Consider the following 17,598-nt stretch of genomic DNA (forward strand, 5'->3'; position numbering starts at 1 on the left):
GCATTTTAAACCAACACACACTTGCTCTGAATTAATGCGTGTGGATAGACGGAGATGTAATTTAAACACATCTGTTCAAATATGCATTTCAGATCAACGCGGTGCCGCTTCTTATAATATGATGGAGTTTTTGACGGGTATTATATCCCTAAAGTACACAGCAGATGGTATTTATTAGAGGATGAATGGAAATGAAGTTTAAGGATGTTGAGCTTTTTGTCTTAAGTCACTCGTTTTTTTAGTCATAAAACAATAACAGTCTGAAGTCCTATGTCGCTGTGATGAGCCTTTGTGTGAAATATGCAATCTGAGTTCAATGTTAGCCAAGTTGAGATGAAATGTATGTTTTTTCCTGAGTAGTCAATGTTACTGAGAAAAGCTAGATGGCAAAGATCTAGAAGAAGTAATAGCCTAATAATAGTCAGTAGCTACAACCAATACTTCATATTGTGTAATTTATGGACTTAAATGAATTGAATAACTTCACTAAATCTTCATTTACTTGGCAAATGTCAGCGAACAGCTTCAAATTTATAAAAATATTATATTTTAATATTATTATTTCAGCATCTAAAATAAACATATTAATCTTCAATGCTACCTTCCACCCCCTCAAATAGAAATAGATGACACATTACATATCATTTGTGGGTCTGGAATTAATACACAGAAATTCATTGCCTGTCACATTTACCAGCTTCAATCACAAGCTGAATGTACATAACTGTTGTGTCAATAAATAAAGAAAAAAATGACATATTTATGCCACCTTCCCTAGATGCTTGCACTGCCTAACTCGGGCACAGTGTTCTTTTCTGTGCCTCTGTGCTCATATCTGGGGATGAAACTCTATTGAGACTTCAAGTCATGGTATATCTCACCCAGAGACCAGGAAGATGACAGGGTCTCTAGAGCTATAGTGACCAGCTTTTAGCATTGGTTTTTCCTCTCCAGAATTTGTGACCGTTGATGTATCCAGTGCCAAGGGGCAGGCTGGATCCTGCTCAGGAAGCAGAGTCTACATAGGCAGACCTTTCTTCCATTTCATTCAGAGCTATGTCCTCCCATCTGCAGTCAGGAAACTAGACCAAGAGGACTTAGGAGCTGTTACTCACGTGCCCAGCACACAGACACATCGTTCTCTTGTTGGCTTAGACACAGTGCAAAGGGAAAGCAGTGGTTGTGAGGTAAGCTGTGGTTATGTTAGGTAGTCACAGGAAACATTTTAAAATATTTGACATAATATAATTGCTTTGCGGTGGGAGCACGTACTTGAATAAAAGATGTCAGTGGGTGTCCTCTAGCCTGGAATCTCATGCTGTTGTATTTATTGTACATATGCACACCGTCAGCGGGTTTACATTTTCAAAGCAGTCCTGGAAACAGAAGGCTTGCATTTAAAAAGCTTCAAGTTTAAAATCATGTTACGCTTTTAAAGTGAATTTCAATTGAATAATGTATAGTTTTAATATCAATTTCCTTTTTAGCTTACTTGTTGTCATTGTTACTGTGAAAAATGTATTTTCACATCTTTCTCAATATACACAACACACAGTATTTGGTCATCTCATTTGATATTAGATGATCTAACAGATTTTTTTGGTAGAGGTTTTCTGTTTTAATGAATATGGACTTAATGTTTAGTGTATCCCAAGGCTACAGTGTATGGATAGTCGTCTGTAGTTGCCAAACTTCATTATTGCAGTCAGAGTACAAAAATATCTCCATTATTGAAGTTGCTTTTTAGGATTGCATGACAGCGTGTAGTTTTAGCTGTTTGTTTTTGTTTTGGGGATTTTGTTTTGTTAGTTGTTTTGTTTATTTGTTTGTTTCAAATCTTTTAAAGTGCTGGAGACCAAATCCAGAGAATTTTGCATGTTAGACAAGCTCTCTAGCACCAAACCATATCCTCAGCCCAAAGGCCTTAATTTTTAAGGACATGGCCTAAAATTAGAGGAATTTTTAAATTTTTATTTATTTATTTGTGCACAAATGCATGTGTGTGCATGTTTGTGCATGCATGTGCATATGCACAGTGTCATGTGTGAAGGTCAGAGGACAACTTCGGGAGTCAGTACTTTCCTTCTCCTGCAAGGGTCCTGGGGATTGAACTCAGGTCAGCGGGTTTGCTGGTAAGCACTGTGACCTGCTGCGCTCTCTTTGCAGACTTGGTGGAGTTCGACATGTGCTCTGAGTCTGGGGCGATGGCCTAGAATTTCACACACTTTCCGATGAAGTCCTGCCTTGTTTCTGCCATGCTATTACCTTCTTCTCTCTATTTAAACGGGAATCTGGTATCAGAGGTCTCAGTCTTAATCTACTCCATGTCTGCTGCGGCCTCCTTCCCATCATCTCTAATAAGTTCAATGAATTGAGTCCGTTTGTCTGTCATCTAGCATCACGCTCCTGTGTGTCACCTCCAAACACGCGTTACACATTCACAGTACATTGCAGGCCAGGGAAGGAAACTTGATGTGCCTGGTCCCCGGCCTCACCGCTCTACATCTCATCTCTTCCATGACTGTCACTTCTCTTATGGCTCTGGACTCTCTAATAGTTGTGCGGATCCCTCGTTCTGGCTGGTTTCCCCTGCCACTGTCGTTGCTGAGGTCATCACTGTCTGTTCCCTCATCATGTTCTTCTATGGAGTACAGAAGCCCCGGCACACTGGGAAGGCACCACGCCCCACGAAGCCTTGGTTGATGCTTCTGCAGACATCTTCATGCTGGTCCTGACTCTGTAGCTGAAGTGCCTGCTCACCCATTGCTTTGCCCTACATCCCATCATGCTTGCTGCTTTGGACATAACTGCACATGCTCTTCTGTCCCTCCACTTGAGCCTGTGTTCCGTTTTCCTCTCTACCTGTGCTAACAGGTGCACAGCCACCTGTGTCTTTTGAACATGTGGAATGTGGCAAGTTGAATTGTTCTGTAAATAAATAAATTTGAAAATTCTGTCTTAGTACTGAGAAAAAGTGAATGTGATATACTTCATTAGATTTTATACTGACAGCTAATCGAAATGACAATTTCTGCTTGGTAAAAGGTCACCAGTAACAAATTTTAGATACTGACACACCTCTTGTTTTTGTTTCTTTTATTGCCACTTAAAATCAGATGCCTTTTTTACATTGTATAGTGACTGGATATGCTGGACTCCCCACCCCTCCCAACCCCCCAGTCCTTCCTGCCTCATCCTGTCCATCTCCTGGTTAAGCCTGTGCTCACGCATCACCTTCATGAAGGCTTCCTGTCCATCTCTCATATCTGTGTTTTGTCTTTGAGGATTTGTTTTATAGTGCTCATTATACAAATGCATTCATTACTCTGGAGTTCTGTTGCTTGACCAGGAGATACTAAGGTATCACATGAAGAGCTTAGGCTTTTAAACAAAACTGAAAGGACCAAGATCACAGCTCTTACCTTTACTTAGTGTCTAACCTGGGAGAAGCCAAATGATCTCTTCTGAGTATCCACATAATACATTTGCATTGTAAAGAGAATTTAGAATATTGTCATATTCTGTGTAAGTATTGGAGGATCGAATGCACTAGTCTCAGTGCATGCCCTGTGTGTTAGCCTTGAATACTGTCATTGCTAAAGCTGTAGCCATCTCAACTGCTATTGGTGAGCACCTGGCATCGGGTTTCTCCCGGAAGCTGTAGCATCGGGCTCAGCACATGGTTCAGTGTTAGGGCATAAATATCCTCCTCCTTTGACATTGATTAAATCAATTATCAGTTCAATTGCCAGTATTGACTAAGGCTGCTTTACCTAGGGATGTTATCAGAGCCTAGTTAGCTCTTCTGCCCACACTTCCAGAAGCTGACCTTGGAGTAGAGGACCTACATGACGCTACTGTCCCTCCTAACCCCACATATGTGACTGCTTCATCCCATTATTTCCAGGCTCCTACATGAAACCTCTTTGAGTCACTTAGGGAGATGTGTCTTCACTCTTGGGCTGGCAAAGATTATTTTATTCTTCTCTCTTCTAGTGACAGTTTGTGCCACGGCAGTTTGCTGTCATTTATATGTGATTTTCTGTTTTATTCAGCTTATTTATGTGATCATCTTATGAAAGTGTCATCAGGCATTAAGGGCAGCTTTTCTAGAATACTAGATGGGACAGGTGACCTTGTCCTTGAGAACAGATGGTATAGTCTGTGAAGCAAACCAGGTACTATTTAAGATGATGATGATGATCGATCTATCTATCTATCTATCTATCTATCTATCTATCTATCTATCTATCTATCTATCCATCCATGTGTATATGTGTGCGCGCACATGTGTGTGTGTGTGTGTGTGTGTGTAATCAGAAATCATTAGCGCTTGCTGTAAGTGCGCTGCACCTAAATGGAGGTGCAGTGGAGATCCTCGCAATGACACACTTGCGGTTGGTTGGAGCACATCCTACTGGGAGGTGGCTGACCACCAGTCTCTGCAGCTTGCCCTGTCCCTTTGCTTTATTCTGTGTCACTGTCTAAGGCTCATAGCTGCATGTGCTCTGTGCCTCCGTGTTCCACCTTCTCCCCTGCTCTGAACTGGGACTGCTGCTCACACCACCCTTCCCTTTGCTCCTGGTGGAAGATGCTGTGCAGCTCCCTTATCCCTGGCTTCTGCTTCCTTGCTCCTCCTTGTAGGGATTCCAGTGCCCTTAGACTGAACCCAGTCTTATTGAAGTTAGAGCGTCCTCCTGGTACACCTTTCCATTCTGAAACCCAGCTGGCAGTATGGCACATTTGTACACTTGCGGGGCACATCGCTACACATCAGCACTTCCCACATAGAAATTTACTTCAATAATTTTCACAAGATTATTATACTGTAATTTATCTTAGCCCTTATGGTTAATAAAAGTATTAGGTATTATTCAACATAATTCACAAGGATTCAGTCAGGTGGTTGAGAAAAGACTTACAACTTCTCACTTTTCTTTGCCTGTCAGTCACTTTTTTGGTGTATGTCTGTTGGGGGGGCGTTCATATACACGTGAGGCCAGAGGTCACCATTAGGTGGCTTTCCCTTATAGTTTCGAGACAGAGTTTCTATCTGAATCTGGAACTTACCAATTGGATGGACTGCCTGGCTATCAAAGCCAAGGTACCTGCTTACCTCTCTCTCCCTGGCACTGGAATTCCTAATCCATCACCACAACCAGTGCTGCAAATTCACACTCAGATCCTGCAGTTTGTATAGCAACAAGACTAAGGCATCTTCCTACCTTCTTTCACCTGTTTATATCTCAGAAGGTTGTTTTTATGATCCCCCTGTTTAACATAATAACTATAACTAGGTAAACTATACAGTGCCAGAAGCTGAAGATCCACAATTCAGGCACCTGTAGTTTCAGTCACAAAGTTCTTTGATTTGTGTGTGAGGCTACAAAGTGCAAGGCAGGGTATCCCAAGCTGTAGAAGTTCCCACAAGATTCTTAAGTTCTTTTATTAACAGTGATGTCATTGGTGCTATTGCCTAGACCATGGGGCATTTTGGACATGATGTCAGGTGTATAAGACTGCTTCTCTAGCAGCTACAATGTCTGGACCCTGTGGGGGTTCTGTGGGGCTGTGTAGCCTCTCCACAGAAGGACCATATATGGCTATAGAAGTTGAACATTCCTCTCAGTAAAAGGCCAGCCCGACATGGCTGGGGCCAGAACAGATTAGAATTTCCAAGGTAAAGTTCAGGCCAAGTGAATGCCACAAGAGACAGGCTCAGTATGTAAACCATCACCTCCATGTGAGCTTCACCTAGGACAGGCTGCTGGTCCCTGGCTGTCTCTGTGCCCTCTCGGAGGGTCAGAGGGAGCCTGTGGAGAGGTTCTGTCAGTGAGGAGAAAATATTACAGTGATAGATTTGTTCCTTTCAGGTGACAAAAGGGGGCTCCTGTGACCTGGAGTCAGTATGTAGAGTCCTCTGCATATACCTGAACACATGTCTTTGTTTCCAGGACTCTCTGTTGCACCCTCTACCCCCAAATTTTGATGAAAATTTGTACATAATATCACGATGCACATGTATACAATAGCATGAGCGTTGGCCCAGCCTTGCCCTGGCAATCATTTCTAGAGGTAGCAATTGAGAATGCGAGGGCTCTAAGTTAACCATGCATTTTTAACCAAAGTGCTCACTTGAGACAGGATGCCGTCATCACCCACAATGCAGTAAAGTGTACATTTTCCCCCAAGACGCAGATCAGTTACAGAGCCCTGTGAATCGCCACTTCCCTTCCCTGCCATGGCTACGTTCTGACTAAAATACTGAGACTGGTTTCAGTCAACACAGGAACTAACCATTGTAGACAAGTCTGGCACTGTATTGAATCTACTGATTCATCTCCTTGTCTAACCCAACTTTCCTGAGTGTCCATGGATCCAAAAAGCACCACATGCCTAGTAACCTTGTGAGACTGATGCCTAGTTTAAGACCATAGGCTACTCATGGCCCATTAGGAGAGAGAACCAGTGATCACCCTATAGCTGTGATTTTTATATGTGTTTGTGTGTGTGTGTGTACGTGTGTGTGTGTGTGTGTGTAGGTGTGTGTAGATAGATAGATAGATAGATAGATAGATAGATAGATAGATAGATAGATAGATATGAAAATGTTCCCAGAATGGTAGGTCACAGAGAAGAATCTGAGTAGGAGATAGGATTGAACTGTGAGTTTGCTCACACATGAACTTGTGGAGAGCATTTTCTTCATCTCCTCAACAGTGTCCCTCAAAGCAAACATCAGGGAGTTCCTGGCCTGATGGAATCAAATCCCATCATATGGTAACTGCCTGTAGTTCTGTAGACCCTGTGGTCTGTGTTGAAGCTGTCATGATCTCAGCTCAACTCCTGCAGAGTAAGCTGCTGTAAACAACATGTAGGTGGATGAGTATTCTAGGACTCAGTAAAACTTTTATTGATAAAGCAAGCAACGAGAAGATTTGGCACTGGGGCCAGCCCCGAGCTGATGAGGATGACGTCAGTAAAGGCAGAAGTAAAAGCAGTTCACCTGTTTAGGAATGAAATAATTGCAAAACTGCTTTGATTTCTCTGTTGTGCAGGTATATATTGTCTGCCTGTTTCCTCCCTCCTTCCCTCCCTCCCTCCACCTTTTTTCTTTCTTTCTTTCTTTACACTCATGTAGCTAAGCGTGGCCTTGGTACGCCCACCTTCGCCTACCCCTCGTGGGGGCTGGTACACCACCGTTTACACGACCACGCCCAGTTTATGTGGTGCTGATTTGAACCCAGGGCCTCTTACATGCTGCTCACTGAGTCTACAACCGCTGACCTCAGGGTACCAATTTTTATTAACAACATATCCATGAAGAAGATTAATTAGCCTGGTTTGTTGTTGGTATTAGACTGTATATTATAAATATTATGTTATGACCATATAAGTTTATAAATTCTCCTCAAGATTTAGTGTTTATCATACTTCTGACAGTGCTTCCCTTTAGAGAATCCTGTGATCCAGGGTTGAGTTTCTAAAATTTCAATAAGTGTTTTTTTTTCTCGTAGTCTAATTTTAAAAGGTTTAAGAACTTGCCCAACTTTGTAGTTTGTACCCCGTCCTGATATTCATTTAATTGGTTCTGCTAATGTGAATGCCCTTTCAAATATGAAAAAATAAAGCAAGAGGGAAAAGTTGATTATTTCTGTAATTGGATTTTCTCTTGAATAAAATGATTTCACCTACTTTATCTTTCTGACTTAAGGGATGGGAGTGGGGGCTAGCTTCCCCCCCCCCATTGTAGTTAGCAGCCCACAGACGAAGGTATAGTGACTTCCAGGGTATCAGAATGGCAGAGTGGTTTGGGCTGTAATTAATTAGCGATGCTGAACGTACTCAGCCATGCTTTCCTTTGCAAATCTCAATTTCTACTGTGTGCAAAATAATTCCATCCAGGAAGAATTCTAATTACTTTAGTAATTATCGTCTTATCTCTAAATGGAATTCAGACATTCGCTGCAGTTTATGAATGTTAGGACTGTTTCATTTCCTTTTCACCTTGAATAACAGAAAAATACACATCACCAAATCCGGCTTCATTGAACCTTATAATTCATGTTACCATAGAAACAGAAAAACTCATATAAGAATCATGTTAACAGTACCATAGATAGTAAATACCTTCACTCCAGCCCTCAGTGTCATAAAATGATTTTAATAACAGATGTGTGAGAATCCTGTGAAATTTAATATGGCTCCTTTTAAATATTATAACAGTATTATTCAGTATGCTTACTTTTAATTTTTAAAGCAATATCTGTGGTCTTATGTAAGGCTTTGTGCTTATTCCAAAATATTTGCAGTGCAGTGCAAGATCAGTGTCACAGGATAAAAATCTCACTTAGCATGGTGTTTATTTAATTTTTAGTTAACAGTCATGTTTCATTTTGCATTTTTTTCTTGAAGCAAAACAACATCTTTTAGGTTCGTACCGGGTTTGGAACTGTAATAAATGCCATTAAATTCTTCAGTGTCGTCAGCTAAGGTTGTCCCCGTGCTCCCCCACCTCCACCCGATCCTGTCTGTTTTATAACCATTCCTCTTTCTGGGTTGCAAAAACAATTTTCATGTGTACTTCCCATTTCAGCATGGATATTAAGGCCATTTGTTTTATAGTTGTAAATTCTGGTCTCCCCACTTAGCTAGAAGCTCCAGAATGCCCTCAGTGATTTGCATCTTTCTCTTGCCTATGTCACATAGATTACTTTTTTACTTAATAACAAAATTATGTTAAATCTATACTAAATGACTTAAGATTTTTCTAGTTCATTGAGAGTTTTACTACTTTCAGTAAAGATTAAAAGCCTGCATCTATAAATGTTCTTAATCTGTTTAATAAATAATCAAGTAATATGTATATTAAAGAATTATTTCAAAATAAATATTTTAATTTTGTTCATTTTTATATTCATTACATCTGGCACTAGGCTCTGGAAGAACATTTTCATACATGTATGTGTCTTACAACAAGCTTATCTCCCTCATACTGAAACTAAGACTTTTAAAGACACAATACCTGTGGTCCTTGTGTATCTGCACTCACTGATGTCGGTCTTGGCCATGCAAATTATTTTTGCAAAACCAATAATTAAGAACTAATTGGTAAAAAGTTCCCCAAAAAGAGGATTAATAGTTCCTATCACATCAACGTCACATTTCGCCTCATGTTTGAAGCATCTTTCATGTTGAAATGTTGAAAACATCTTCACACACATATGTTTAAACTGCTCTTTAAGTCTTATACATTTTTATAGATATTTCTTTTTGGAAAAGCTTCTGTTTGCTGATTTATGGAACTGTGTGCTTGCACTTGGCACAGGGCCTGAGTCTGTAGCCCAGGCTAGCCTCTAAGAATGTAACTGTGCTCTTGCTTGTTGAATTGTTTTCAAGCAAGAGGGCTTTAGTGCCTTTCTTTTTCGTGATTAAATGTTATCTGATCCTGAAAAACTATGACTCCACAGATAGTCTCATTAAGTATCAAGATCTGATCCTTACATATTTGATAGTCTGGTCTGGAGTGATTGTGCTAGGAAAAAAATTCATGTTCATATCTAGGAAACTAGTTGGATAGGTGGGTAGACAGTCACATGCCTACGTGCATAGATTCTAAACCATGAATGCTGCCATTGGAGAGAGCCTTGGATGGATAGACAGACTGTCCGAAGGATAACTATCTGTTTGAACAGATTTTCCAAAATCAAAACTTTTGTCAGCAATGCTATTTTGCCTTTTCTGTCTTTTAAAAGAAGATTTACTCTTTTTACATATCTGGATGTGTGTGTGTGTGTGTGTGTGTGTGTGTGTGTGTGTGTGTGTGTGTGTGTGTGTGAATACAGACACAGAAGAGGGAGTCATCCCTGGCAGGAAGGTATCGATGGCTGTGCCATACTGCCAGTGCTAGGAACCCAGTCTGAGTCCTGTGCTAATGCAATATGTGCCCTGAACCGCTGAGCCATCTCTCCACCCCTCAGCTGGTTACTTTAAGTCAACTTTGACTTAGTTAAGGTTGTTTTTGTTTTCATAAAAAAACAAGCCTGTTTTTGTTCGTGCAATCAGTGTGAACACTCAGAGACTGTGTCATGCTGATGAAATCCCTTCACTATGACATTTTAAGGCTCTTGTCACTACAGCCAGAATGTTGTTCAGATCTAGTGGTTTAAATTTTCTTAAGATTTACTCATAAAGCAACTTACCAAATTTCCAAGATTTACTCATAAAGCAACTTACCAAATTTCCATGTTTTCCAATTTTAGTTAATTTAACTTTTGATAAAGGAAAGTGAAACTGCTTGTGTTAGGTAGGTCTCCTTGAATGGCCTTTATATTCTGATCCGCTTAGTCTTTAGTTTCCTAAAACTTACCCGGGGCACAATCAGAACCATAAACAGAAACAGCCTGTGAAAGTGGTAGAATGGAGATTTGGTGCAAGTGTGGTCCATGCCTTCGTCTCTTATGGAGACTAGAGAAGGGGTGTCACTTAAGAACCTACTGTATTCCAGCTGCCATTCGTAATGCCTTACCCTCAGTGCTATCCAGGAAGGGTTGGGGTGTGATCCCATCATGTGAAAGACGTGTCTAAAGCAGGGATGTTTCGAATGACTTTTGGTAGCGAGGCTGTAATGAAGGGCCTAAGTTATGATTTCTTTCCTCTGACACTGTTGCTACTGTTTCTCTCTGAGCCGTCTGTATAGAGGAATAATCAATCACATTCGTTCCTGGAAGAATAATGATAATAGTAAAGGCAACAATAAGGTCTTAGAAAGAATAAATGTAGCCCGGAGCCATTTAGTTTTAAATTGCCTCTCTGTTCAGTGTGAGTAGCGGAAAGGGCACTGAGAGGGTTGGAAGATTCAGGTTTAAATCCTGATTGTACCAGCAATAACCTGATGACCTTCAACAAATCTCTTAACCTCTAGACAGAGTATAGATATCTTTGCTCTAAAATACTACTGCAAAAATACAAGCAGGTTTTAACATCGCAGTAAATTAATGTAGAAAAACTATTATTAATAATAAATTCTGTTCCCAGTGAACTTATGATCTCCTAGTGCTTCTAGCAGTCATGCAATGAACACATGTGGATACAGGTCAGAGGGAAGACAGCCTTCAGTAGTGATTAAAACCTGCAGACCAGGGCCCTCATTTGATATGCCCTAATTGTGTAGTTGTGTGTAATTCCCTCCCTGAATCTTACTCCACTAAGGATATTTCCCCCATTTGTCATAGAGGCTTGCAAGAAATTGTCTTAAGCAGAATATAAATTTTAGCACACTGCCCGGCACCCAGTGTTTCTAGCTCTCTGACAAGATTGCATTAGAGGTGGGTAACATGCACAGGCCTTGTTCATCAGGTGCCGTTCTGAGCACCCTATCCACGTGAGTAAACTTATCAGTGGATCCTTCTACTAGGAGCAAAGCAAAAGCATCAGAGGCCAAGTAACCCAGCCTGGGCTGCAGCAGTAGTTCACATTCTTAGCAATAAGCCACCTGCTAGCAAATGAAAATCCAGAGATTAGCTCAAGTGTGCATTTTAAGTAGTATTTCAAATGTTCAGAGCCAGGTTGCTGATAAGTACTCACAACCCCAGCACTTGAAAAGAAAGAGAAGATGGTGGGCGGAATTTGAGGGTAGGTTTTTAGCTTAAATGACTATTTTTAAGGCTAGCCTAGATTATATAAAACTCTTCTTAGGAAATCAGAATGTGGAGTTTATATGTGTATTATTTTTATTCAAGGCAAAACCTTGTCTGATGTTGTTCTTTGTACTGCCAAACTAGTTTATGTGGTGCCAGAGATCAAACCCAGGGCATGCATGCTAGGTAAGCATTCCATCAACCGAGCTACCTCCCCAACCTCTTAAGCCCCAACATAGCACTAGCAGATACAATGTAGTCATTACAAGTTCCTCGTAGACTTCGTAAATGAAGGTAGCTGTTCCTGACATGTCAGATGTGCAATTAGGATTCCCCTTACTCTGTTCCCAAGTTATTTAGCAAACCTGCTTTGGCAGTAAGCAGAAGAGAGAAAACGATGACTCAAAAGTTTTCTCTTATCACAGCTCTTCAAATATTTTTATTTCATCCTCTTAGAATTACTTCCTAAAACTACTAGGAAAACATAAATATTAAAAGGTTTTACAATTCAAGAACATACTAGTTTGTATTATATATCTTGTACTCACAACTTCTATAAATTGGTGAGGATGAAATTTTTTTAAAAAATTGGAATTTTGAAAATTTAGTGCATCAAAGGCAGTGTTTGCCCAGGGTTAGCATTTAAATATTTGTAATAATATTCTGTTTTACACCCTCATCATTCCCTCTTACTTAAATCACCAGATACAAAATTAGAATTTGCTTCACTTCAAACTTCTTTGATTTTTGCATACTGAGAATTATTTACTAGGCAAATTAACAATGTAAATGAGATTTTAGTTGGCTCACCTAAAGGATCAAATCATTTTCAAGAATATAAGTGGCAACATTTGCATATTTTAAGTTAATGTATAGATGAGCCTTGTCTGATAGTAAGATACAGACACCACATTTGTGATATAAAGAATCAACTTATACTCTTACATACGTTGAGACAATTAAACAGCTCCTAGCTCTCAATACTGAAGTGCCATCAAGTCATAGCAGTCTGTCTTCAGTGTTACCAGTCCACTCTTTGAGTTGATTGTCTAGTTACATTCACATTTGAATCTTTTAACATTTATAGGGGCTCCTTTAAATGTTGGTCATAACCTTACCACCACCACCACCACCAAGAAAGCCAAAGTAAGCAGGTGTTGGCCAGTGCTGAGCACAGCTGATGGATGGGGGTGGGGGGTAATCAGAACGGGACTTTCCTTCGGGAATACCCGACAGCTATTGCCACATTGATTCTGATTCAGAAATTAGGACAATGACCAATTGTCTTGTCTCTTGCCATGTTTCACAGGCAGTTTCTAAGATATTTTTAATTTCCTGAGAGAAATGGACTCTGTCATCTGTTATTTTTCGCCTCTATTTTTAGCTGTAGATTTCTTTTGATCGTGAGTAGTTAGAAGGCAAGTGTAAAACTAGTTAATTGAAAATTATTTACACACTTCTTTCTGTTCATATGCTTGGCCTAGGAATAAAACGTTTTTATCTGCATCTTGCTATGGAAGTGTATCTTTCTATGTTTTTTCAAGTGTGATTTTGATTGCTTTTGTAGAAGGAAGAAATGGACTTATATCACATTAGACCATTTCTTTTGTTCTGTGTGTGAATTGTCCCTCGTGTTTATCATTATACAGAAACATCCTTAGAATTCCTTTACACATTATAATCAATCGAAAAGAATGACTATATGAAGTGAAGTAGAAATGGGAAGAGAGTATTTTCTACAATAAATGTGTCATGTTTCCTTCAAATACACATATAAAGTGCTGTGCAAAGGGGGTTGGGAAAGCTTCTGTTTTCTAGAAATTGTTAGGAGTTCCACAGCCTGAGCCTTCTTTTCTCTTATTACATCCAACTACCGTGCTCATTCACAAACAACAATGTATGATAGGAAAATAGGTGTAGTATGATGGGAACTCTACTCCCTAATGTTGATGGAGTCATTCATTATTTTGCAGTATTGTTAGTGTTCTCTTACCATTACACTGTTAAAATATAGGAGAACTGTGTAGCCAACCTGATAGAAACTGGACGGCCTTAGAGAAAATGGTACCAGAGCCAGCCTTCCAGCGGACTAAAAGCAAGGGCGGTCTGCTCTCTAGTCACTCTGTGATGAAAGGCTGCAGGCGTTGGAGGACTGGAGGATTGCTCAGCAGTTAGGAACACTGGCTGCTCTTGCAGAACACTTGGGTTTAATTCCTAGACTGTCTCTAACTTCAGTTCCAGGGTTTCTGATGCTTCTGACCTCTATGGGCACCAGGGATGTGGTACACAGACATACATGAACGAAAAATTGCTCATGCACATAAAACAAACTAAAATGTCTTTAAAAAATAGTTGCAGTGCTTCGTTCTTATATACCAAAAGGACATCAAAAATGACTGTTTCTTGATGAAATTCTCAGACTAGAGTAATAGAGACAAAAGCCATGAGCAGAAAAGGTGAGACGGATTCTATCACCATCAAGGAAGAAAAGGTCTTGTGTCCCTAAAACTGGAACCAAGGTGTCCTGTACAGGAAAACTGAGGATGGAGAAAGAGCTCTGAGAAATTGAAACATAGCAAATTACTGCCTTTTTATAAAAAAAGAAAATAAAGACTGGAAAACATGTCAAGTAAGTTTTCTGGAAGATAGAACAAATAAACACATAGAAAATGAGACAGAGAAAGCCAAAGATTAAGTTGGTAGTTTCAACATTCAAAAGAAGAGTCCCTAAGAGAAAGTGATATATATATATATACATATATACATATATACATATATACATATATACATATATATATATGCATGTATATGACATTTCTTAGAGAAATTACTAAGGAAATATTAAAAGACAATTCCCTAGAGAAATAATTAAAGGCATAATATGAGAGAATTAGATTTCTGGATTGAAAGACTGTTAGTCTATAGATTCTGCCTTGTATAAAGATTTTTAAAATATAATAAGCTAAATAGCATGAAATTTAAAATGATCAAAAATAATCTTACACCCCCAAAAAGACAGAGATAACACACATGTAGAGGAATATGTATGGTTGGAGTGTGGGTCAGTCCTAGAGCCCTTGGCCTGGCTGGCAGAGGCCCTCGTTTACTATCCAGCACTGGAAGGAAGAGTGTGAGCATGCGCAGGAGCGGATCCCATGCCTTCAGCTTCTGTCAGTTTGTAAAAGGAATAATGCAGAATTCTGGTGGATAATCCTTTTTAACTGGGAGCACTGTATACCACTGCACTGCCAATCAGCTGCGTGTTCAGACATCTGGAGACCTAACCACAGTGTCACCTAATACTGAGAACACACTTCAAAGTGAAGGAAATCGTCAAGAATTAGCAAGACCTAGGGCTCAAAAAACAAAACTGAGGAAAGAGAGAGGGAGGGACCGCAGTCAAGGGTAATAACCACCAGTCCATTGTGAGAGCAGTGCATTCTCTAAGAGAGTAGCTGCACCCTTTCAGAAACAAGAGACATGATTGTGGAACAATCTAATGTATCGAGCCTTTAGAAAATTTGATTTTCTTTTCCCTGACCCATGCTAGGCATTGAACCTAGGACACTGCATATGATTGACAATCAGCAGCTCCTTCTGCTGCTGAATTTTGGTAGGTCTGATGGAGCCTTGAGAAGATAGAAGCTTAGGAACATAAAAATGTTAAACTTTTCAAAGAGGCACTTCCTACCCTTAAAAACCTCAATATTGTTGAGATAAGTCTACCAGTTGTCTTTGCAGGTCTTCTACAGAAGTACTATGAATATATTATTAAGAAACATATGGCTAGAGTATATTTACAGCTAGTTAATTTTACCACAACATAAAAGTCCTTAAATACTTAAAAAAAAAAAAAACACAACACATCCAGAAACAGCAACGTGAACATCTATTTTAAGACACTGAGGAAAAAAAATAAACATAAGCTGTCTAAAAGCAATAAAAATGGGTGTGTCTGGAAATGATGTGGGACCACTATACATTGTTTATATCTTAATATCGAGGACTTTCCAAACTATTTGCAAATGTTCTGTCCTACAAAAGTAAACTGTATTTTTTAATGTCATTTAACATGTCAAGGAAATAATAGTTCTGGCTTGTAATCAACTTTGTTTTAAACATTTTTGTCTGTTTTTTTTTTTCCTCCAGGGTTCCTGGAATAACGATTGCTACGGATATTATCTGTGGTTTTCCTGGAGAAACCAATCAGGATTTTCAAGAAACCGTGAAACTTGTTGAAGAGTACAAATTTCCAAGCCTCTTCATCAACCAGTTCTATCCAAGACCCGGAACCCCCGCTGCAAAAGCCAAACAAGTCCCAGCACACGTGGTGAGAGTCTGTTCATAGGAGCCTTAGCATGTGCCTGTAGTGACATAGACCTGTGCCTCCCCGATACCGCCAGCTCGTGTTACAAACTAGGAGGACATTTCCAAGCTTGGCACGGGCATGGAAGTGTTCAATGACCTCACATAACGAGAAGCAAACAATACCATCTTTTCTCTTGAGAAGGAAGGTTGAAGTTTTTAAAACTTTTAAAGCTACTGTCTTGTATGTGCTTGTATGTACATCTTGGGGTGTTTTAAAATCAGGCAACATTTAAATACATGAAAGTGGAATGTGGCCCAGTGGCAGAGCACTTCGTAACATACGTGAGCCTCTCATTACCATCTTCAGAATTTCAAAGCAAACAAGTAAATAAAATAAAAAATAAATATCTGGGTAAATAGGCTTCATATCTTCCTACTGACAAAAGAGCATTTTATTTATTTACTTGCTAAATTTTTTTGGTTTTCTTACTTGATTCCTACACATCTCTCACCTGTCTACTCTTCCATTCATCTAGCTGACATCTCTCTATCTGCTTGTCTGTCTTCTTTCTATTTATCCATCTATCATCTAACTACCAACCCATCCTCTACTTATCCATCAACTCATCCGAACAAACAAATATGCCTGTACGCTTAGTGCAGATATGTAGACTGCTTAATTCTCTTTCTGATTGACAAAAAACAAACAAACAAACAAACAAAAACGGGCCAAACTTTAATAGCGCAGATAATTAACTTTACACAGACATGAAAATAAGCTAACCTATTACTTTTTCTATTTATTTATTATGAAGGTCTGAGTTTTTTGGTGTTGGAGGGTCTATGAATTGGCAGTGCTTGTGCAGTGCACCCCATCACAGTCAGGTGTGGGACAGTTCCATCCGCCACCCAGATGCTTTCCTGTCCTCCTGTGGTCATCTGCGAGCACTTACGAGCAGATATCAGCTGCTGATATCTTTCCTGTCATAATTCAATCCATTTTCCTAGCATTTTCAGAATTGTTTTTGAACTAAAGCATATCTACTGACCTAGTTTTCTCTCTCATTCATGGGGTCCATGTGCATTATCATCTAGTGGCTTTGAGGTGTGCAATCAATCAATTTGATAACATTAGTCATGTACCCAGGTCTCTGGCATGTCTATGCAGAAAGTGATCCTCCTGGTCTTCTCCCTTCCCAGGGAAGCTGCTTTGTGTCTTTTAAGAAGAGACTTTCTGAGTGTTTGAATTTGAGTTTTGTGTATTTCCTTGTCATTGTGTCAGTAAATCCAGTGTTTTGCAAAGTGGATGTAGACCACGCATGTTCTCTCCTGTGTAATGTTTCCTCGTAAGGTATCCATTCTACTAGTGAGGGAAGTGGGCACTTTCAGCTTCTTAACGTAAGAACTACAGATGATACAGTCATCACCAATCTTGTTTTTATCTTTTGTTTCCTTCACGTGTAAGCTTTACTGCCGATCCTAGTAGAGTGTAATTGTGTTTTCATGGAAAATGCAAATGGTCTGCTTGGCTAGATACTGGCAGAACACCTTCCTAAGTTGTTGAATAAATGTAAAACCCCTGTAGCTATGTATAAAAAAAGATATCAGATCATCTGCCTGCCAGCTCAGAGCTGTGTTCTCATAATGTTTG

General features: G+C 39.7%; 1 protein-coding gene across 4 annotated transcripts in view; it reads left to right on the forward strand.

Moving 5' to 3' along the window:
- The window catches only part of Cdkal1 (CDKAL1 threonylcarbamoyladenosine tRNA methylthiotransferase), a 553,071-nt gene that overhangs the window by 378,065 nt on the left and 157,408 nt on the right, over nt 1-17,598 (forward strand). For all 4 annotated transcript variants that reach the window (XM_087591039.1, XM_087591037.1, XM_087591038.1 and 1 more), the window contains 1 exon segment: nt 15,789-15,969. In XM_087591039.1, coding sequence (XP_087447165.1) covers nt 15,789-15,969 — 181 coding nt within the window.

The sequence above is a fragment of the Rattus norvegicus genome, chromosome 17 (assembly GCF_021556685.1).
Source record: "Rattus norvegicus strain SHRSP/BbbUtx chromosome 17, alternate assembly SHRSP_T2T, whole genome shotgun sequence".
In the NCBI taxonomy this organism is placed as follows: domain Eukaryota; kingdom Metazoa; phylum Chordata; class Mammalia; order Rodentia; family Muridae; genus Rattus; species Rattus norvegicus.